The sequence below is a fragment of the Physeter macrocephalus genome, chromosome 11, assembly GCF_002837175.3.
Source record: "Physeter macrocephalus isolate SW-GA chromosome 11, ASM283717v5, whole genome shotgun sequence".
Classification (NCBI taxonomy): Eukaryota; Metazoa; Chordata; class Mammalia; order Artiodactyla; family Physeteridae; genus Physeter; species Physeter macrocephalus.
In genome coordinates this window covers 127,582,744-127,605,777 of record NC_041224.1, presented here as the reverse complement: position 1 = coordinate 127,605,777, position 23,034 = coordinate 127,582,744, and the positions used below count along the sequence as shown (strand labels likewise).

At 36.8% G+C, this 23,034-nt stretch overlaps 1 protein-coding gene across 2 annotated transcripts in view; it reads right to left on the bottom strand.

Annotated features, from left to right (window-relative positions):
• TOGARAM1 (TOG array regulator of axonemal microtubules 1) overlaps positions 1-22,999 on the bottom strand; it is an 83,916-nt gene extending 60,917 nt beyond the window's left edge. For both annotated transcript variants that reach the window (XM_007112789.4, XM_007112790.4), the window contains exons 1-3: positions 20,765-22,999; positions 6,672-6,828; positions 3,803-3,937 (exon numbers count right to left, since the gene is read on the bottom strand). In XM_007112789.4, the coding sequence (XP_007112851.1) occupies positions 3,803-3,937; positions 6,672-6,828; positions 20,765-22,801 (2,329 nt within the window). In that variant the 5' untranslated portion in view covers positions 22,802-22,999. The remainder of the gene's footprint in view (positions 1-3,802; positions 3,938-6,671; positions 6,829-20,764) is intronic.
• Positions 23,000-23,034: the final 35 nt, after the last annotated feature.

The following is a 23,034-nucleotide window of genomic DNA, read 5'->3' as shown; positions in this document are numbered from 1 at the left end:
TCCCTGGTGCTCCAGTGGTTAGGACTCTATGCTTTCACCGCCAAGGGCCTGGGTTCAATCCCTGGTTGGGGAAGTAAGATCCCACGAGCCGTGTGGCACAGCCAAAAAACAAACATGAAAAAACTATCCGAAAGAGAAATTAAGGGGCTTCCCTGGTGGGGCAGTGGGTAGGAGTCCGCCTAACAATGCAGGGGACACAGGTTTGAGCCCTGGTCCGGGAAGATCCCACGTGCCACAGACCAGCTAAACCTGTGCGCTGCAACTACCGAGCCTGTGCTCTAGAGCCCGCGAGCCACAACTACTGAGCCCGTATGCCACAACTACTGAAGTCCACGTGCCTGGGGCCTGTGCTCCACAACAAGAGAGGCCACCACAACAAGAAGCCCACACACTGCAATGAAGAGTAGCCCCCACTAGCCGCAATTAGAGAAGGCCCGCGCGCAGCAATGGAGACCCAATCCAGACAAAAATAAATAAATGAATAAATAAATTTAAAAAAAAAAGAAAGAGAAATTAAGGAAACAATCCCATTTACCACTGCATCAAAAAGAATAAAATACCTAGGAATAAACCTACCTAAGAAGGTAAAAGACTGATACTTGGAAAACGATAAGACACTGATGAAAGAAATTGAAGATGGCACAAACAGATGGAAAGATATACTGTGTTCTTAGGTTGAAAGAATCAACATTGTTAAAATGACCATACTACCCAAGGCAATCTACAGATTCAGGGCAATGCCTATCAACATACCAATGGTATTTTTCATAGAACTAGAACAAAATAATTTTTTAATTTGTATGGGAGCACAAAAGATCCCGAATAGCCAAAACCATTTTGAGAGAGAACAGAGCTGGAGGAATCACACGCCCTGATTTCAGAATATATTACAAAGCTACAGTCATCAAAACAGTATGGTACTGGCACAAAAACAGACACACAGATCAATGGAACAAGATAAAGAGCCCAGAAATAAATTCATGCACTTATGGTCAATTAATCCACGATAAAGGAGGCAAGAATAAACAATGGAGAAAAGACAATCTCTTCAAATAAGTAGTGCTAGGAAAACTGGACAGTTACATGCAAAAGAATGAAATTAGAACATTTCTCTAACATCATATACAAAACATAGACTCAAAACGGATGAAAGACCTAAATGTAATAAGACCGGATACTATAAAACTCCTAGAGGAAAATATAGGCAGAACACTCTTTGACACAAATCGCAGCACTATTTTTTTGGATCCAACTCCTAAAGTAAAGAAAATAAAAGCAAAAATAAACAAATGAGACCCAATTAAACTTAAAAGCTTTTATACAGCAAAGGAAACCATCAACAAAACGAAAAGACAACCTACTAAATGGGAACAAATATTTGCAAATGATATGACTGATAAAGGATTAATATCCAAGCGTATAAACAGCTCATACAACTCAACACCAAAAAAACAAACAACCCGATTAAAAAATAGGCAGAAAAACTGAATACACATTCTTCCAAAAAGGAAATGCAGATGGCCAACAGGCACATGAAAAGATGTTCAACATTGCTAATCATCAGGGAAAGGAAATGCAAATCAAAACCACAAGACCATAGATAGCACCTCACACCTGTCAGAATGGCTATCATCAAAAAGAACACAAACAATGGCAAGGATGTGGAGAAAGGGGAACCCTCAGACAGTGTTGGTAGGAATGTAAATTGGTGCAGCCACTGTGGAAAACAGTATAGAGGTTTCTCAAAAAATTACAAATAGAACTACAATATGACCCAACAATTCCACTCCTGGGTATATATCTGAAAAAATTCCAAAAACTCTAATTTGAAAATATACATGCACCCCAGTGTTCACAGCAACATTATTTACAATAGCCGAGATATGGAAGCAACTGAAGTGTCCATCAACAGATGAATGGATAAAGAAGATGTGGTATATATCTACAATGGAATACTACTCAACCACAAAACAGAATAAAATTTTGCCATTTGTAGCAACATGGATGGACTTGGAGGCTATTATGTTAAGTGAAATAAGTCAGACAGAGAAAGATAAATACTGTGTGATATCACTTACATTTGAATCTAAAAAATACAACAAACTAGTGAAGATAACAATAAAGGAGCAGACTCACAGATATAGAGAACAAACTAATGGTCACCAGTGGGGAGAGGGAAGGGAGGGGAGGGGCAATATAAGAGTAGGGGGTTAAGAGATACAAACTATTATGTATAAAATAAGCTACAAGGATATATTGTACAATGCAAGGAATATAGCCAATATTTTATAGCTATAAATGGAATATAACCTTTAAAAATTGTGAACCACTATATTGTACACCTGTTTCTTACATAATATTGTATTGGGTTGGCCAAAAAGTTTGTTTGGTTAATGAATATGCTGTTCAATAAAGTTCTTGGTGAAAATGAAAAATGTGTCTTTTATTTTTACTTAAAACCAAATGAACTTTTTTGGCCAACCTAATAAATCAACTATACTTCAATTTAAAAAGTCTATTTGTAATCTTTTAGGGGTTCCCTCAAATTTTCCTTAAATTTTTTTGAAGACTTTCTAAGACAACAGACCTAGCTTATGTATATAACAAATAAAACATTTTTCTGAAGACTTAAATCTATGTATATCATGTATCATTTACTTTTAATTCATATCTGACATGCTTAGGACCCCTACTTCTACCTAAATCTTATTGGAGGCTTAAGTGGTCACAAATTTACATACACAAACTACTAGTAAGTTAAACCTTGACCTTAGAAAAACATAATATTCCTTTAGTAGCTGCTCTAACAAGTATTCTGAGAGGTTATAAAAACCAGAGCTACTATGAAGATCTGATTAAATACTGAGAGTGGAGGTAGTCTACAACAATAATGTAATCATTCAGGGATATCCAAAACAGGAAGAGGCTAAGCAACACAGAGAAGCCTCTCTGTTTCTACTAATCACCAGTCACAAAGGTATCTCATCAAGATTTGGGAAAAAAACCTATATCATTAAGAAAGATAAACTATTTTATTGGGAATAACACCATAAAGAAAACTTTATGGAGTCATGTGGCCCTTTGGAGTGGGTGGAGGAAAGGATGGCTAAAGTGTAAGTGCTATACTATTAACTAAATCTTCACTAATTTTCTAATGAGCATTATTTTTTCATCAACAAATAAAGACAGAAGTACAACCCTATCACTCAAAAAATTTTAGTAAAGGATATACAACAAAATCAAAATATCTCTAGAAATATTTGATTTGATTCTACTACTAAATAATAATTGATATAGCTATTAATTAGCATAGAAATTGAAGAAACATCTTCATATCCAAAATTCATATGACTCACAGCCAGCCTCAAACCCTCCCTTTTGTTCTATATCTTATAAATATGTAAGATATCCGAAATGATAGCTAGTCAGGAAGTTATGGTTCCTAACAGGAGACATAATAAATTGTTTAAAATTTAAAACTGTTATGGAAAATAACTGTCTTCTGCTAACACAGTAATCCTTAATGGATAATTTTCGATTACTTGGTATTAAAATGCTCATCTCTACCATGAGTTTCTAAGCTCTCTAATTTTAATTAGTCATATATATATATCAAGATAACTAAATCTAACATTTTAGGATAACAGTTATAAAAAATTTGATTAAAATTTTTTTAAAAAATACAACATCCTTTTCTTTTCTGTAATGAGTATAATTACCCAAAATAACATATAAGGTAGATTTGGAAACCCCACATAATAATTATCAATCATCTGTATCCAAATAAAGTTGGAATTTAAACCTTTATCTTGATGACTGTTAGTTGTCCCCAGGTACTGTAAGTCAGAATCCATACTGCCAGTTTTACCACATATCTGTGAAAATCCAAGTTGTCCACGTTTCCCAGAAAGATTTGTCTGATGAGTCCCAGTGGTGCCTTCAGAAGGAAGGAGGAGAAAAACATAAAATCAAAAGTTAACTTTATTTCATGAACACATCTAATTTCACAAATGTTGGTGTCATTTGTGTGGGAATAAATACAGGAGTATATATACAGTGAGCCAGGCAAGAAAGAAAGGGATAAAGCTTTTGCTATTGGCAGATCTGATTAGTGACAGGGGTTAAAGGACAGAAGACAGACTGGTAAAGTATAGAGAAAAGAAAAATATATTGAAAAATATGAACAAAGGCAGTTTCTTCCTACATGCTCCCTTCTCTCACCATGGAAGGTTTCTCCAGACCTGGCTTTCCTTCTTCCCAGTATTTGTAAGTACATTTACACTCTACCCAAAAAGGTCTACTGCAGGACTCTTCTTTCTTTCCTAACATGTAACACAGCATTTGCACAGTTTCCAAGCTTATCCAGGCATATTTCCCAGATCCCTTTCCCCTTCCTGTGGCTGGTTAAGGTTATTCCTGGGCAGGGGAATAAGTCTGAAGAAAAGAAGGTGATATTGACCTCTTTGGTATTTAGTTTATTCATCTATAAAATCCTTTGTATGTATTTCTAAAATTCTGATTTTTATAATTCTTTCTCTACGATTTCAAGCCCCTTTATCCTTCATGTACTGGACATCTTCTAAGTTAATTCTTACCTCCATGCTTTGGTTATACTTTCTCCTGAAATCTTGCCTCACTGCCAATCACAAACACTTCCCTTCTTTAAAATTCAGCTCAAGTCCAACCTCTTTCCTGGAGTTGTTGTAAACCACTTCCATATCTATGATCTTTTCCTTTCTTGAATCCCTATAGTACTTATAATTCATATCATTCAATCTCACTAAATTACATGTTGTCTCAGTTATTTAAAATCTGTAAAATTAGGTAAGAACTTCCAGATGGTACAAAAAAACATGAGCCTTATAAAAATCCTAAGTAATAATACAAGCATAACTGGATATATTCTTACATTTCTTTTTGTCTATTAAATAAACATTCAACTACACAATCATTATAACACTTCATTTTTGTACAAAAATATTATGGAATTTTACTGCATAAACGTCTATAAATTCTCCTAGGGTAACAATGTTTTCTAAATATTGTATCTGAACTCATAGCAAACAAATTTCAATAACTGATACCATTTGGATCTTAAATAAAAACCAAACTCAATCTTTATCTTATACTCCATTTTCCCTTCCTAACTGGTTTCGTTTTGTCAACACATTACCATTTTTCTAAATACCTGGGTACTAAGTCTTGAAATTTTTATTCCCCTTCTTTATTTTTTATATCCAGTCATATTTTCCTGATTATTCATTTCTATTCATTTTGTAAACAACCTTGTAACCCTAGCTTCTTTTTTCCTTAACAGAAAAAATCTCTATTAGCTCCCTATAGCTTATAAGTACAAGCTCAAATTTTTGAATCTAGCACACAAGGGTTCCCCACATCCCAATTTATCTTTGACCATCTAAAATGAATCTTGCCTTTACACAGTTGCCAGAGCATCTCAAGCCCATTCCTAATGTGAGCCTTTGCTCTCTTCATACCTCCCCTCTAACATCTTAAATCGTATATCCCAAAAAGATGCAGTTCAAGTACTACCTCCTCTTTAATGCCTTTTCTGTCTGATAAGGCCCATGATAGTGACCATGTTCTCTGAACTACATAATATTTACTTTCTGTAACACTTACTTAGGCAATTAAACACCTTTCCAGTTGCTCTGGCCAAAAAACCTTAGAGCACTCTTGACTTCCCTCTCACACTCCTACACAACCCATCAGCAAATCATATCAACTGTACCCTTGACATATATTCAGAATCCAATCACTTTTCACTACATTTACTGCTACACTGGTCGAAGCCTCCATCAACTCTAGCCTGGATTACAACAGACTCCCTGTTTTCTCCCTTGCCTCCTTTAAGCTATTTCAAATGTAACATCCAAAACAAGCCTGGAAAACAAGGCAACTGATGTTCTTTCCTCAAAAATATTCCTCAATCAGAGTAAAAGCCAAAGTTCATTCGAAAGCCCATAAGGCCTTAAAATAAGAACCCCTATTATCTCTTCAAGTTAATTTTCTACTTCTCTTCCCCTTACGCATTTCATTCCAGACTTACTAGCTTCTTTGATCTTTTTCAAACGTGTCCCATACTCTGCACTAACTGTTCCCTCTTCCTGGAATTATTCGCTGTTCTCTCTTGACATCTATGTGGTTTGCTTCAAATATTCCCTTCTGATTACGGCCTTCTTTCATAATTTTATTTAAAGTAGTCCTTCCTCTATATTCCTCTTTTCTGCTTTTTTTTTTCCATAGCATTTATCACCATCTAACCTACTCTGTTTTGCATTTATTTAATGTTTGCTTTGTCCCAACTAGAATGAAAGACCTATTAGGCAGAAAGTTTTCCCTCTTTTTTTGACTGCTATATCCCTATTACCTAGAAAAGTACCTGCACATAGGATATACTCAGTAAATATGGGTTGTTGATTAAGTAAATATTGCCTTACATTACTACTTAAAGGATTTCAGTGAGAAACACTCCCAGGGTCTTATGAGACAATTATGTCAAACTGTCCATTCTTATCAGATCTTTAACAAATATTTATTGAATCTGAACTGTCTACTAGATTATAAGTTCTATGAGCTCTTAAAAGAACCATGAAGTTTAGAGGAATCTTTAACTTGGTTCAAAATTTCCATTACCTGCAACTTTCACTTACCAGCAGCACATGTAGGAAGAGAATCTGAGTTAAATTCCCAACTCTTCTGAAATAAGTTTCTTGACACTCTTTTTCTGCTAAAACATAAACCATCATTGACTGGCATTCCTTGAGAGGGCTTTAATTTTGGAGATGGAATGAAATCATTGGCTGAAAACTATAAGAACAGAATAATAAATTAGCAAATGTGGGTTAAGTCTACTTGGCAATAAATATGACACAGTTTAGACCTAATTATGAAATTCAGATTAAAAGAAAAAAATTAACTTTATCAAATATAGAATGATACAAATAAACGTCCACATACAGTATGGTACACTAGCAGTATTTTTTCATGCCATGATAGAAATGCTAATTTTTTTTCCTCTTTCTTATACCTCACCCCAAACCTTTTCTGTACCTTACCTTCCTAGAGTATACACCTGGCAGCTAGGAAGGAAAGAAAGCAAATGACAAAAAGAGTGAAATGAGGGCTTCCCTGGTGGCGCAGTGGTTGGGAGTCTGCCTGCCGATGCAGGGGACACTGGTTCGTGCCCCGGTCTGGGAAGATCCCACATGCTGCGGAGCGGCTGGGCCCGTGAGCCATGGCTGCTGGGACATTTCTGATTCAGCAGCATGGCCAGTTACACTATGCTATCTTTGAGCATTGGACAATAAATGCTAATTGAAGATCACTGAACCTGTAAGCATCCCATTTTACTATTCTTAGTGAGACAAATTTACTATCCATAATCTGCAGTCCAAATGAAAATGTAACCTATGTCACGGTTCCCTTAGGAGATTTCTGTATGATAGGTCTTTCAGTCAAAACCAAGTACATAATACTTTAGATACGTCTAGTACTTTATAGTTTCCAATTCCTCTTCCACATACCCACTTTGATCCTTAAGGTACAAAAGTGCCAGGAGAGAATTTTGAATTTCTACCTAATCATAGTTAAAGAACTAAGTGAAAGCATGATTCAAGTGAACAGAATTCTTCACCAACGACGGCCTCAATTGCTCTGGATCATTTCATATTGATCATAGCTATAGAACATTTAAAAAATTGAGTGAATACACAAGAAATTATACTTACTGTCCATATATTTATTTGGCGCTTACAGACACAATCAAATCTACACATGCAGTGAACTATAAGACTTCTCAGGTATCCTTCTCTACAATCTTTGTCAAGTGTCAAATGGCAATGAAATACAATAAAATTAAAGATACATCTATTTGAAAACCTCTTAGCTACTTGACCATTACAAGATTAAGGCTATAAACTACTAAATATACCTCAAGTAACTTCTTATTCCTCATCAAATTTTGTGAAAAACATGTTAACTCCTTCAAAAATTAATCCCAAAACACCAGTGAGAAATGCCTCAGCTGAAAAAGGCCTGACTTTACTTTCTCAAAATCCAATGTTATAATTTCTGTGACTGATTATATAGAAGGCAGTATGAAAAGGACACAATGGAATAAAAATGAAACCAATTACAGTCAACTTTTGATTAGATACATTAAAAGAAGGTATACTAACCCAGTTAAAATCATGAGTTATCCAGAAATAATTCTCCAGTATGGAATACACTTACATTAGAATTACTCCATAATTAATTTCTGCTTAGAGAACAGAACATGAATATGTATGACAGTGAATACAACAGCTAGTGGTAGTGGTGGTGGGGTGGAGATAATGGGGGCAGTGGTAGCAGTGGAGAATGTGTCTGTGAATCTGGCATTTTCAAGAATCTAGAAGTCAGGAATTACATTTTGCTGAGAAAAATCTGCAAATATTTGAAAGCAGACTGCAGACACACCAATTATTATTAACATGAGAGGTCTCTTTTGGTCTCTCTTAAAAGCAGTCAAATGATTTTCATCAGGATAAGCTTTGATGGGACTAAACAAAAAAATAAAGGGAAATGGAAATGAGTTAGCATAAAAGAGAAAAGTACAAATATATTTTGAAAATGTTGTGAGCTAAATTTACAAAATATGAAGCAGTCTGTTTAGAGCACCTTATGACTCTTAGGAAGATGGAACTGAGTTTTAAGTCTTTGAAGTTAATATCTTAAAATTTAATTCACTTAATTCCTTACAGTAAATGAAAGTGTTATAAAAGGCAAGTTTCACATTTAATATTAACAATGATTTGAAATTCACATAGTCTTATCTACTATTTTAATCTTGCTGTTTATTATCTCTTAACCTTTACCCTTGATTGCTTATATATTTTTCATAAAAACATTTCTTTGACCTAACACATCTTAGTTCAGCTTTTGGCAAGGTATGTTAAGGACATCACAAAAATAGTTGTTGTTGTTTTCTTCTTTCTTTTTTGGCTGTGTGTGGGCTTTTAGTTCCCTGCCCAGGGAAAGAACCCATGCCCCCTGCATGGGGAACACAGAGTCTTAACCACTGGACTGCCAGGGAAGTTCCATTACAAAAATAGTTTTAATTCCACTTTGGCATAGTTAGTAGCAAATTATCAGGAAAAGACTTTTCAATAGCTAATTCTCTCAGAAACCACCTATACTCCTGCCTTTACTGAGCTTGTACTAAATTTATCTTAACCTCCGGCCTCCAGTTTTTGGACCCATTCATATTCTACCAGTTCTTTCTGGTTTTACCTGGACTCCAACCTTGTTCCTTAATGGTGGCCATTAAAAAAGTTTATTCCAATTACCTTCCAATTACCTCCAAAGTCACCTTCTGAAACATCTTTGTGTGTTTTTTCAAATCATTTTCTATGCAACCTTTAAGAAAACAGAGTTGTGACACCATATATAACAAGTTTTATACCCCAGTTTTGCACTTAACATTATAATGAAATATTATTATAAGCATTATAATTCCCATGTTATTAAAACCTCTCATAAGTGCTACAAACTTTCATTACAAAAAGTAGTAACTACTTATACTAAAAAAAAAAAAAAAAAGATAAAAAGTCAAATTCTTCTTTGGCACCCTTTTCACTAGAATCATGTGGATAAACTCTGTTAACAGTTCTTACTTAATATATATACATTTTTCAGTAAGCAATTTAAAAAAGAAACAAAAATAGATCATATACTACTCTGGCACATAGTTAGTACTCAGCATATTGTAGATATCCTTCCATGTTAATCCGTACAAATCTTCTTACTCTTTTTAACTGTTGCCCAGTATTCCACATTATGGTTGGACTCATAGTTCCCAACTGATGGACATTTTCCTTGTCACAACTTTTTACTATTACAATCTTGTAGTGAACATAATTATGCACATATCCTTGTGCATTATATGCTCTACAGAAATATAATATATATAAAGAGAACTATATAGTTCTACAGAAATACTAAAAATGGAATTGCTAGGTCTAAGGACATAAGCTATGCTTAAAGGCTGCATAATATTCTATTGACTAGATATGCCATTCTCTTGACTAGATATGCCATTCTCCTATTATTGAACATTTGGGTTGCTTCCAAATTTTTTTTGTATATTGATAAGTAAGGAATTTCAATGAGGGAAATGGCACATACCTGGCATAAGGTACCAGTGCTGATGGAAGGAGACTAGCAGACCTTAGAAAGATTGTTGCATAGTAAGTATTTTTAAAAAACAACTAAAATGGTTTCTTTGATATCCTTAGTCTTCCTACATAAGAACAGAATACCCAGACTGAACTCTTTGTAGGTATCAGCTAACCAGTATACCCACAAAATGTGCAAACAAGACTTAACTATGTCTAGTCTGTAATAATTTTTTTCTCTTTTCTCACTCCTGGTTTTTCCTTGATTTAGCCTATTAGCTGACTCTCTCTCATGTAAGAAAACAAATTGCAAAATAACAAACCAAAGGCTTCTGACTGCTCTTTGATGTCTATTTCTGGAGGTGTCAGTAATATACTGCCCTTCTGGGGCCTAACTTGAGAATCAAACACATGGCCTCAAAGTGTACCTTTTCTGAGACTTGGACCGTTGAGTCCTCAGTGAACCTTTTCTCACGTAACTCGCTGAGCAATAGGGCTCTTGCAGTGAGTCTGATTCTTGATAAAGTCTGTTTCTGGTTCTGATTTTGACTGGGCACATGGACAATAGTTTCCACACAGATGGCATCAATGATGGAAGTGGGTTTTGATTTCATGGTCTGTCAGGTGATTTCTGCTGGATAGCAGTCTGCTTGTCAGGTGGCAGCGGACAGGGAATCTGGAATCTCGTTTCCTTATTGGTATGTTGTTTTTGCTTGTTTTGTAAATGTATGGATATGAGCTCCTTACTCCAATAACCAGAGCCCTCTTCCTCCATCCAAAATTAAGGTTTTTTTCATGTTACTTATTATGGGCCCAATACCTAACAATATCTATAAAAATTAAATTCTTATACCAAAAATAAAGAAAACAAAATCCTTAACATACAATGGTCAGCTTTCTTCGATTTCTCTAAATAAATAACTGCAAATTAACATTATTTTAGAATTCTAAAGCTAAAGGACAGTAAAGAAACTTAATTATAAATTAGAAAAACTTAGAAAAATGATGGTTTCCAAAAGCCAAACAGCACAATATTTAATAGTTTTCCAAACCTTAAGCAAGTTTAGCCTTTTAAAAACTAAGAAAATTTAATGCCATTATTGTAAAGGATATGGACATCAGGAAAAAAAATGTCTCACCAAATTCCTGGGAGCCACAATTCTCAATCTAATAGTTATCTATTGCTGTGTAATGAGTTATCCCAAAATACAGTAGCTTAAAACAACAAACATAATTGTCGCTCTTTCTATGGATCAGACATTTGGAAGCAACTTAACTGGGTGGTTTAGGTATCTCTGAGGCTGCAATCAAGATGTTGGCTAGGCTGCTGTCAACTGAAGGGCTGACTGAGACTGAAGGATCACTGAAGTTCACTCAGGTGGCTACTGGTAGGAGGCCTCAGTTCCTTGCCATCTGGGCCTCTCCAAAGGGCTTCTCACAACATAGCAGCTGAGTTCCTCCAGAGCAAGTGATCAGAGAAAGAGAGCAACCAAGATGGAAGCTAAAATGCCTTTTTATGACCTAGTTTATGAAGTCATACACCACCATTTCTACTTTATTTGTTAGAAGTGAGTCAGTAAGTCCAGACACATTCAGGGTGAGGGGAACTGGACTCCAATTCTTCAGGTGAAGAATTTCAAAGTATTTGTGGAAATATATTTAAAACCAACACACTCAACAATGATGCTTCCTTGATGAACCTACTGAATCTAATTATATTTTTGTTTCTTTAGCTGCTCAATATTCTTAATAGATTGGCACCTGCTTCTACCTTAAATTCTATTGATTTATCATAATTAGATCCTCTAAGTTATGTAAAAAGTAAAAAGATTTTCCATTTTATGAATATGAAATTTTTTGAGCAAATTGGTATATCTTGTCTGGCTATAGACAATATTACTCAACCAGGATAATATCAACTGGAACAAACTCTTGTTCCAATTGGCTTATAAAAATCATTATTACTAGGTTAAGTGCTTATATCACATTAAACTAAGTAAAACCCCCCCAAAAAAGTAAAAGTTGATCCTGCAACTTTTATTTCTGATGATTTAAATGTACTGGCTCTTTAAGGGAAAAAATGGTCTTGCCAAAAGTTATACATTCAAGGGAAAACACAGACTAGCTGTGGGTTTAATTAATGACCTTGGTTACTAGGTTAAAGAACAAGGGAAAAAAAATGTTCTTAAACTTAAACGTTTTAATACACTGCATATACTTGTATAGAAAAAATTCACATAAAAATTCTATTTAAGATGGCTCTTTGGACAAATCAGACTCATTTGAAAACAGCTTTTTGTCTTTGCCCAGGTTTTATCCCCATGAAATAAAATTAATATAAAATATAAATATAAAATATAAATATAAAATTAAAATAATATTAGGGGGCTTCCCTGGTGGTCCAATGATTAAGAATCCGTCTTGCAATGCGGGGGATGCCAGCTCGATCCCTGGTCAGGGAACTAAGATACCACATGACACAGGGCAACTACTGAGCCCATGCCACTAGAGAGAAGTCCATGCGCCAAAATGAAAGATCCCGTGCACCCCAATGAAAGATCCCACGTCCCGCAACTAAGACCTGATGCAGCCAAAATATAAATAAATATATATATTAAAAAATAATATCAGTATGATATAATTGTTTGTGCAAACTTGAACTCATCCTCTCAGGAAACGCCTAATTAACTTAAATTTCTTAAAATTCCTCTACTGGTTTCACTGGTTGGATACATTAACATCACTCATTTTCAGAATATAAAATTGTAAAATCATGTGTTCAATTAAATGTTATAATAGATAATATCTTTATTAAAAGGGATCAATTCTTATAATGCCATAAATTTTATAATGCTTAATACATTAACTTACATTATAATTTCTAGGCTCAGTTAACTTTAAGATTTTACAATAATACAAAACTGAATTAATGAAAAATCTTTAAAACCTAATTTCTAATTAAGATAAAAATGCAAATCACTGATCACAATACTTTTTAAAAAAATTTTATTGAAGTATAGTTGATTTACAACGTTATGTTAATTTCTGCTGTATAGCAAAGTGACTCACTTACACATATATATATATTCTTTTCCATTATCATTTACCACATGATATTAAATATAGTTCCCCATGTTAAATTTACCCTTGTCTGTAACATATTACAGGATAGCCATCAAATAAAGGATATATAAATGCCTTTGGATGATGACAAATGCATGTTTATTTTTGCCACTTAAATCATTATGAAAAGGATATATATACTCATGGAGAGAATAAAAAGACAGTTCTTGGTTACATTACTTTTAGTTTTTTGTCTGTGAGGAAACAAAAGTTGGTGTCTTTGGGTAAGGTTATATTTAATATATATAGCTGATGCTGCCTTAGGTTAAAATGTTACAGGGCAATAAAAATATGTATACAAGGAAATGGGTATGTTTCGTCCATTTATCAAGGGAATTGTTATAGCTTTTTTTTAGATTGTAAAATCAATATAATACATACATTGCCTTATTTAATACGCTTTTTAAGGTTTATTTTTAAAAACTTATTTTTAAATTATTTTAAATAGATCGTTTACTCTGAGAATAGATATGCTTTTGGGTTACTCATGATTTTGACAAGCATTAAAAATAAAAGATTTTTGGGAATTCCCTGGTGGTCCAGTGGTTAGGACTTGGCGCTTTCACTGCCCTGGCTGGAGGTTCAATTCCTGGTCGGGAAAGTAAGATCCTGCAAACCATGCAGCTTGGCCAAAAACAAAAATAAATAAATAAATAAATAAATATAAAAAATTAAAAGTTTTTCAAATACTTCAGATATCTCAATAAAATTTTAAAAAGAAAATTAATGACTATTTATTGGAAACAATCCAACATCTACACTGATATTAAATATGCTTTCAGGATTGTTTATGATTTTGACATGTTTTAAAACTAAGGGTTTTTCTCTTTCAGATATTCCAATCATATATGTTTATTTTATTTTTTATTTTTTGGCTGCATTGGGTCTTCCGTCGCTGTGCGCGGGCTTTCTCTAGTTGCGGTGAGCGGGGGCTACTCTTCCTTGCGGTGCGTGGGCTTCTCATTGTGGTGGCTTCTCTTGCTGCAGAGCACGGGCTCTAGGCACACGGGCTTCAGTAGTTGTGGCACATGGGCTCAGTATTTGTGGTTCGTGGGCTCTAGAACACAGGTTCAGTAGTTGTGGCTCACGGGATTAGCTGCTCCGCAGCATGTGGGATCTTCCCAGACCAGGGCTTGAACCTGTGTCCCCTGCATTGGCAGGCGGATTCTTAACCACTGCACCACCAGGGAAGCCCTCCAATCATATTTTTAAAAGAAAATTAAAGACTACTTACTGGAAACGATGTACTATCCAAGGAAAATTTCAATTTTTAGGATTAAGTTCACACCAAATACATTAGTGAACTTAATAATTTGGGATTTTCTATTACATTTAAATTTGTCACATTAAGTATTCTAAATCTTTCCCACATTCTTCAAATCCCTGATCCTCTATTTTCCATTCTCAGCTTGCCTCTTAGTGTACCAGAATATGGAAGCCTAATATTAGAGCCCTGCCCTCAAAATTGTGAATCACAAATCAGCAGCATCAGCAACACCTAGAAGCTTATTAGACATGTAGTCTCAGAACTCCTCCCAAACTGAACCAGAATCTGTATTTTAACAAGATCCTGAGGTATTCATATGCACATTAAAATTCGATAAGCACTATTCCAGAGCTCATGTCTTCCTTACTTTTGACTGCAAAAAATATTTTGCTGTCTCAAAATTTTTCAGAATCCTAAGTCATCTTCCTTTTATTTTTCCTCCAGTTCTAGAAGAAGAGACTTCTGCCTCTATTCCAAAGCTAACCTCTCTATATACCTGTGTTCTTGACTCACTCGGTATTTAGGGACATTAATTCCTTGCCTTTCTCTCTCAAATTTGATTCTCAAATATGATTACAGGGATCAAATCATATGTTCCTTGCAAATCTAAAATCTACCACAGTACAAGACAGAGTAGGCAAGTTGAAGTCACTGGTGGCTTCTTTCTCTGCTTCTTTCAAATCGGGTGTTTCCTATTTAAAAATAAAACATAGTAATAACTCATCCCACTACATCCTGCTATATCTTGCTTGGTCTTTTCTTGCACCCTCAAACCCTTAGATTCTATTTTCTCACTTAACAGATATTTGTTGATACTGATTGTAGGCACAGCACTACGTTAGTACTGTTATATAAACAAACAAACAAAAACAGTCCCTATCAGCACAGTGCTTACCATCATTGAGAATAAAGAAGACATGGCTCACGTGCTAAATACCAACAGAGGAAAAAAATGCTAGGCGGTGCTTTAAAGAGTAATCTATAAGCTCGAACTTGGCTTCACACATAGTGGATGATCAAAAAGATGTTTAGTAAATGCTTACTGCCTGTATTTCCTTATCAATTCATCTCATAAACTTATAAATTTGGTCTGTCTAAAACCACTTTCGTCCATGTCCCAATTACAGTTCCAATAACCAAATCTTCTACCTTGAAAAAGCTACAGAACTAGTAACTACATACACGTAAAGCACGTATGCTCCTTACTTTTCAGTCTAGGTTACTGTAACTCTTAATACGTTGTAGAGAAATCTGTTAGGAAAAATATAGCTAACACAGCAGCCAGCTAGTGATGCCTGATTACCGGACCCCACTAAACCATTAAAAGTCATAAAAGCAAAGAAAGAGATGCAAAGTTTCTGATAACCAGAATACCACAGGAATCTGGTTATCAGTCTATATGTCAGGGCACAAAAATAATCAACCAAATTGTGGAAATAAAAACAGAATTAAAAAGCCTGAATATTCAAAAGTAAGAGAACAGCTAAACAGACTTATATGATCTAATATTAAACAGCCAATAAAGATCCTATTACAAATTATTTATTTTCAAGAAAAAAACGTTCATGGTAAAGTAAGTGGAAGGGGGAGACGTTGGTGTATGGAAAAAATAATCTACATTTGTATAAATAAATTGAAATGATACTTGAAGAACAGGCAATAAAATATTCACAGGAGGTCTCAGTAGTGAGATTGCTGAAAATTTTAAAATTCTTCTTTGTGCCTTTTTATATTTTCCAAATTTTCTATAATAAGCACTATAATTTTTTACAATCAGAAGAATTATTAAGGGGAAATTTAGAAAGATAAAATTATGAGAAAAGTACCTTCAAAAATTATTTTACAAGTAGCTGGCTGAATATATAAGAACAAATCATGCTTTTTCAGATTTAATTCTCCTCAATCTCTCCTGCATTTAACAGTACTGATGTACTTCCTGAAACACTTTCTTTACTTCACTTCTAAAACCTTTGTTCTTTCTTGGTTCTCTTCCAACTCTTAGGCAGTCTTTCTCTTTGCCTTGTATGGTTCTATCTCCTACTGCTATTCCTTAAATGGGCCTATAGGCTAAAATTGAGTCTTAAGCACTCTGCTCTTACTCTAAATGCCCTTCATTGGAGAGCCCCTCCAATCTCACAGTTTCAACAATTACTTCTCAATATGGGACTTCCAAGTTCTACATCTCTAGTTCTTTCCTTGTCTCTTGAATAGTGGTCTTCAACAAACTGAGCTGAGTGTTCTATCTTCCTCTACCTAAAGCTCATTTTCCCCCAAATTAACTTCCATTTTGGGGGGTCTTCCTATTCATGGATTTATTATGCATTTTGTTACCTCATTCAAATTTGAGTTATCTCTCTTTACCTCCCTCTCTTCCTCTACATTTTAGAGCAGTTTTAGGTTCACAACAAAATTGAAAGTACGAGAGTTCCCATATATATCCCCTTCTCACACCCACACATATAGCAGATACCGACCCTCCACTAACACCATCCCTACCAGAGTGGTACATTTGTTACAACTGATGAACCTACACTGACACATCATTATCATCTAAAATCCATAGATTTATATTAGGGTTTACTTTTGGTGTTGTACATTCTATGGGTTTGGAGAAACATATCCATGACCAGTATCCATCATTGTAGTATCATACAAAATAATTTCACTGTCCTAAAAATTCTCTGTGCTCTATTCATCTGCTTGAAAATATAGTATTTATTAATTTTTTAAAAATATATGTACTTTAAAAAACTGCACACATAAAAATATTTAAATATTTAATCAATGTCCTCCATTAAGATAATTTCCAATGTAGTTCTTCTACAGACCATTTCTGAGCAAGAAAGTACAGTCAGCCCTCCAAATTGGTGGGTTCTACATCCACAGATTCAACCAACAGTGGATGGAAAATGTTTTTTGAAAAAAAAAATTCCAGAAAGTTCCAAAAAGCAAAACTTGAATTTTCCATTCCTTGGCAATACATAGCATTTACAACTATATATATAGCATTTACATTGTATTAGATACTATAAGTAATCTTGAAATGATTTAAAGCATTCAGGAGGAGGTTATATGCAACTAAAATATGCCATTTTATATAAGGGACTTGAGCATCTGTGGATTTTGGTATGCTTGGATGTCATGACACCAATCTCCCTCAGATACTGAAGGACAACTGTATAACTTAATTTCTGGGATAATTTTTAATTTCACCATAACGTCTTTCAAAAGCAATATATATCTACACTAGAATTTCAGAAATGTGTTAATTTTCAGATTCTTGGTGCTTTAGCCAGCACCAGAATCTTAATACATTAACTTTTTTTTTTTTAGGCTGCACCATGCAGCCTGTGGGATCTTTTTTTTTTTTAAATTTATTTTTGGCTGTGTTGGGTCTTCATTGCTGTGAATGGGCATTCTCTAGTTGCGGTGAGCAGGGGCTAACTCTTTGTTGCGGTGTGCGGGCTTCTCACTGTGGTGGCTTCTCTTTTCGCAGAGCGCGGGCTCTAGGCACGTGGACTCCAGTAGTTGTGGCACGCAGGCTCAGTAGTTGTGGCGCACAGGCTTAGTTGCTCCGTGGCATGTGGGATCTTCCCCGACCAGGGCTTGAACCCGTGTCCCCTGCATTGGCAGACAGACTCTCAACCACTGCGCCACCAGGGAAGTCCCAGCTTGTGGGATCTTAGTTCCCCAACCAGGGATTGAACCCGGGCCACGGCGGTGAAAGCACCAAGTCCTAACTACTGGACTGCCAGAGAACTCCCTACACTAACATTTTAGATTTGACACGTAACAAGCCGTGTTAAAATAAATGCTTACATAAAATCATTCATTGTCCGGTTGTTATACGAGAAATACATGAGAAAAACCATATGACTAAATTATGTAAATACGGAAAAATTATTTTTTAAAAAAATGAAACATTTTAGAATTAAAAGGAACAAGAGAGAACACAGTTCTCCTCCATCCATTCTGAGAAAGGCACGAACTCCTTATTTACAAAAATGATCTCCATACTTGGTCCTTGCCTACATTTCTAGTTTCATCTTCTGTTGCTTCCCACCAAACTCCTTGTTTCAGCTGTTTAGAAATTCACCATTTTTTATTAACTCGCTAAGTCCTTTTACAATTCAGTGTCTCTGAACATATATATCTTCAGTCTGAAATTCACCAGGATGCATCCACACTTAGCAAATTCCTATTCATCTTTTATCATACCATTTCGATTATAATCACCTATAAGCCAATTAATTTAAGAAAAGTTTGACCATATGACTGTTAGATAATTCTAAGCATAAAAACAACTGCAAAGAAATCTTGAACTTTATTTAGTAGGTAGTTAGTTGTTGTATTACTGGTGTAGTAATTATTTTTTGTGTACTGTAGGATACAGCATATGAATAAATATAACTGATATTGGGGACCAGAGTTATGCTGTGGGAGAAGGGAGATACAAATATGGACTAAAGGAAGATGAGTAAGAACCTTGTAGTGCTGGATTTGAATTGGAGGTATCAGTATGAATTTGTTTTAAAAAAATAAAAAAGGTATTGGGACTTCCCTGGTGGCACAGTGGTTAAGAATCCGCCTGCCAATGCAGGGCAGACAGATTCGATCCCTGGTCCGGAGAGACCCCACATGCCTTGGAACAACTAAGCCCGTGCGCCACAAATACTGGGCCTGCGCTCTAGAGCCCACGAGCCACAACTACTGAGCCCATACACCACAACTACTGAAGCCCACACGCCCTACAGCCCGTGCTCCACAACAAGAGAAGCCACCACAATGAGAAGCCTGCACACTACAACGAAGAGTAGCCCCCTCTCGTCGCAACTAGAGAAAGCCCACGCGCAGCAACGAAGACCCAACGCAGCCAAAAAATAAATAAAATTAAAATAAATAAATAAATAAATAAATAAATAAATAAATAAAGGTATTCCCTGGTTCTATCCACTGAAAGGACCAATTCATAATGATAAGCAATAGCAGTGAGCACATCTATACCCAGACTTTGGTTTTAAAATTCCACTCTCCACTAAAAAAAGCAGTTCTTGGGCTCTTGGAAAAAAGGTTGATTCCAGGTCTGGAGCAAGAAAAATACAGCGTAAGCCTGGGCATCATATTATGTTTAAGTTAAGGAAGTGTTCAAAGACTAAAGAGTCAAGAGAAAGGACACAGGAGCCAGCCACTGGTCAAATCAATTTTAGCATCAAAAGGAATACTAATGTATTTAATTATTACACATAAAATAAAAAAAGAATGCCAGGTAACAAATACAGAAGGACCATTAGAATTTTCAGAAGTGTCACCCTTTTTTGTAGTTCCCAATGTAATATACAGGTAAGGATCATTAGTGGATGCTAACAACAGGGGTGGAAGGTCGTTGACGTATCCATAAGGTCTCAAAGTATCATCCTGCAGATCATGTGATAATTATAAAGAGGAAAATAAACCTTTGTAATGGAGTGATATGGCTATCACCACCTTAACCAAGTGATAAAACTTAGCATCACCAATAGTGGGACACCTGATATTACATCATGAGGTGATGTCATGTAAAGTTCATCTCATTATAGATGGTAATGTGGTAAATACAGATGAAGCATATGAATATCCGCTGTACTATTCTTTTAAGTAACCTACAGATTTGGAATTTTCAAAATAAAAACTTTTGAGGAAAAAAAATCTCAGTTCAGATGTCATATCTTATTGGAAGGCTTTTTTTTTACTTTTCCAGTGGAATTATTTTTTCTGTTTTCAGTATTCCCACAGGACCCTTTATATTTCTATTTTAGCACTTAACAAATTTGTAACTGCCTGTTTATAGGTCTGACCTTTTCCCTAAACTCTGCAGAACTGGTCTCATCTTCCTTCCCAGAACTTGGCTCTTTATCTGGCACCTACCAGGTATTCGGTGTTTGTTGTATGAATGAGATAACTGATATGCCAAAGTGACAGGCCAAAACTGAAATCCAAGCATTGTCTATATCAAATTGTGCCTCAAATTTAACCCAATCAATCAAGCAGGAAACCTACCTAACCAACCAAACCTGTCTCATTATAATAGATACATCAGCAAATTGACTTAAAAACAAAGCATACAGCCCTCAAGGAGCCTCACCTTTAAGTCATTACAAGCATACTTTCATTTTAAATTCTTTCATTGCTTCAACTCAAGGAAATTAGGGAAGATGCATACCTGTTCTATATCCTTTGAATTGGAGGTCTGGTTTCCTCCTGTGACTCCAGGCTGTTCATTTTCCCATGGTAATTTATTTTTTCCTTTTCCTGCACTTAGTACCCTTCGAGTACAGATAGTTGGACTGTAAGATCCATAAATTTGCATGCTATCCCTTGTGTGGTCACCACAGTGACAGTGTGCACTCTGAGTTCTGTTACCTGCCAAAAGCCAGTCTGTATCTGCTCCATGTGCCAAATGGCTTGATCTACCCTGGGCAGATGATGGCATGAGTACTGCATACTCCACAAATCCCTGTTCTGTTAACTTTGGGAGGGTTTTCCTAGCCAATCTGGCCTGCACAGCATTCATCACTCCATCTCCGTTATCTTGCAGCTCAACAGTATCCACAGCTTTGAAAAGGATGCTGGTTTTACCTGAGCCCATTGATGATGCCAACACAGCAAAGGCTTCAAGAGCTGCTTGGCGTACCCGGCGTTTGCTATCTACAAGAGCTGGGGCAAGATCAAAAGACAGTTTGGATAAGTCAAAATCCTCACTGGGATAGGTCAGGAGGGAGCAGATGCAAATGTTCACCACTTCCTCTCTCACTCTGGAATGCTTATGTTTGACATGTTCCAGGAGTAAGCAAAGCACCTGTTGAGGACCTACTTCCTTCATTAGCTTGAGGAAGATTTTCATGTATTCTTGTTTGATCACCAACTTGTTGTCTGCCAGCACTTTGACAGAAGCTGCTATAACTGGTCCCAAGAACTGTTGTACCTGCTCTCCAAGACGAACAACCAGTAAATGCAGGACTTGAAGTGTGCCATGTACCACTTTAAAGTTAGAATCGTCTAACAAATTATACATCAAACTAATGAAACCGACGAGGCTAGAATGAGAGGTGGAACTAGGGTTAAAGCGTCCCATCACCTGTTTTAGCTCCTCAATAGCCTGAGTCCGGTTCTTATAGTCTTCCTGATCTAACAACCTTGAATGCAGCTCCTGAGGAATAATCCCAAATTTAAGATTGCTGTTGGAAAGAGGCACTGCACTGGGAAGGGGATCTTCAGGAAATCCAGAGGCTTCAAGTTCCAAATAATAAGGAACCTGACTTCCAAACTGGGACTCCAGGCGGCGATTGTAGTGTCTCCTCAGGGCAGAAGGCAGGCGAGAGATATATGACTGAAACCTCTCTTGGCCAAGACGCTCCCCAATTTGTTGAAGTGCAGAGAAGGCTGTCTCAGATTCTTCTTCTATCTCCTGACCGCCAAGCTTTCGGGCTAAGGATATTATCACCTCGGTAAGATCTAGGCCGAGCAACAAATCCTCAGGAGTAAGCAAGATAGGGAACAGTAGTGCCGTGGAAGCTCTAAGCCGGGCATCGGTACTTTCCAGTCCTTGTTGTATAAGCATTCTCAGCACCTGTCCAGAACTACGTTTCAGACACACGTGTAGGATCTGCAGCACATCTTTCCGCAGGGCTGGATTCTCTTCTCGTAAGGAGACAACTAGTTGAGGCAGAAGTGCTAGGCTAAAGGCCTCTTCCAACTGGTCTGCCTCCCCCTGACCCCGGAGAACGTCCGAGAGGAGTTGCAAGCAGAGTCGCTTCTCATCACTACCTCCTTCCACAAGCACTCGGCCCAGGGCCCGATACAATGCTTCCTTTCGTCGGGGGAAGCCAAGTCTACCCCGGCGCGGCAAAGCAGCCTGTAAAGCCTGGAAGGCCTCGGAAGGATCCGGCGCGGTCCGGAGTTGTTGAAGGAGCCGAGTCTCCTCTTCATCTCCCCCCGACAAACCACCTCCAGACCCATTACTTGAGATTGCCTCCGCGGGCATCAAGAGGGTCGAGGCCAGAGGCGAAGGTGTCGGGGGGCAGGAACCGTAGTCTCCGGTAGTTCCACGGCAGCAGCAGTTTTTCTCGCCTCTCATGGCGCCCCCACCTCGTCTATCATCAGTCTCTGGGGCGGGAGGACGACTGCGGCTCTGGAAGCGATAGGCACAGAAGGCTGGAAGGGGCGGCAGCGGGAGCAGCGCGAAGGGCGCAGCCGCCATGAAGGGTCGTCAAGTGGCAGAGCCTATAGGAAACCATCGTCTCCGAAGGGCTCGATGGAGCCCAGCCTTCCTGTTCTTCTCCAAGCCTCAAGCTGCAGAGGAGGAAAAAGAACAGCTTAAGCCCCCAACTCCAGGAGACTGCCTTCGGCAAAATGGCCCCCGTCTGACCCCCAGACCGCAGAGCGGCCTCCGGGTGTAACCAGGGGCACCACGTGACCAAACCGATCGCTTCC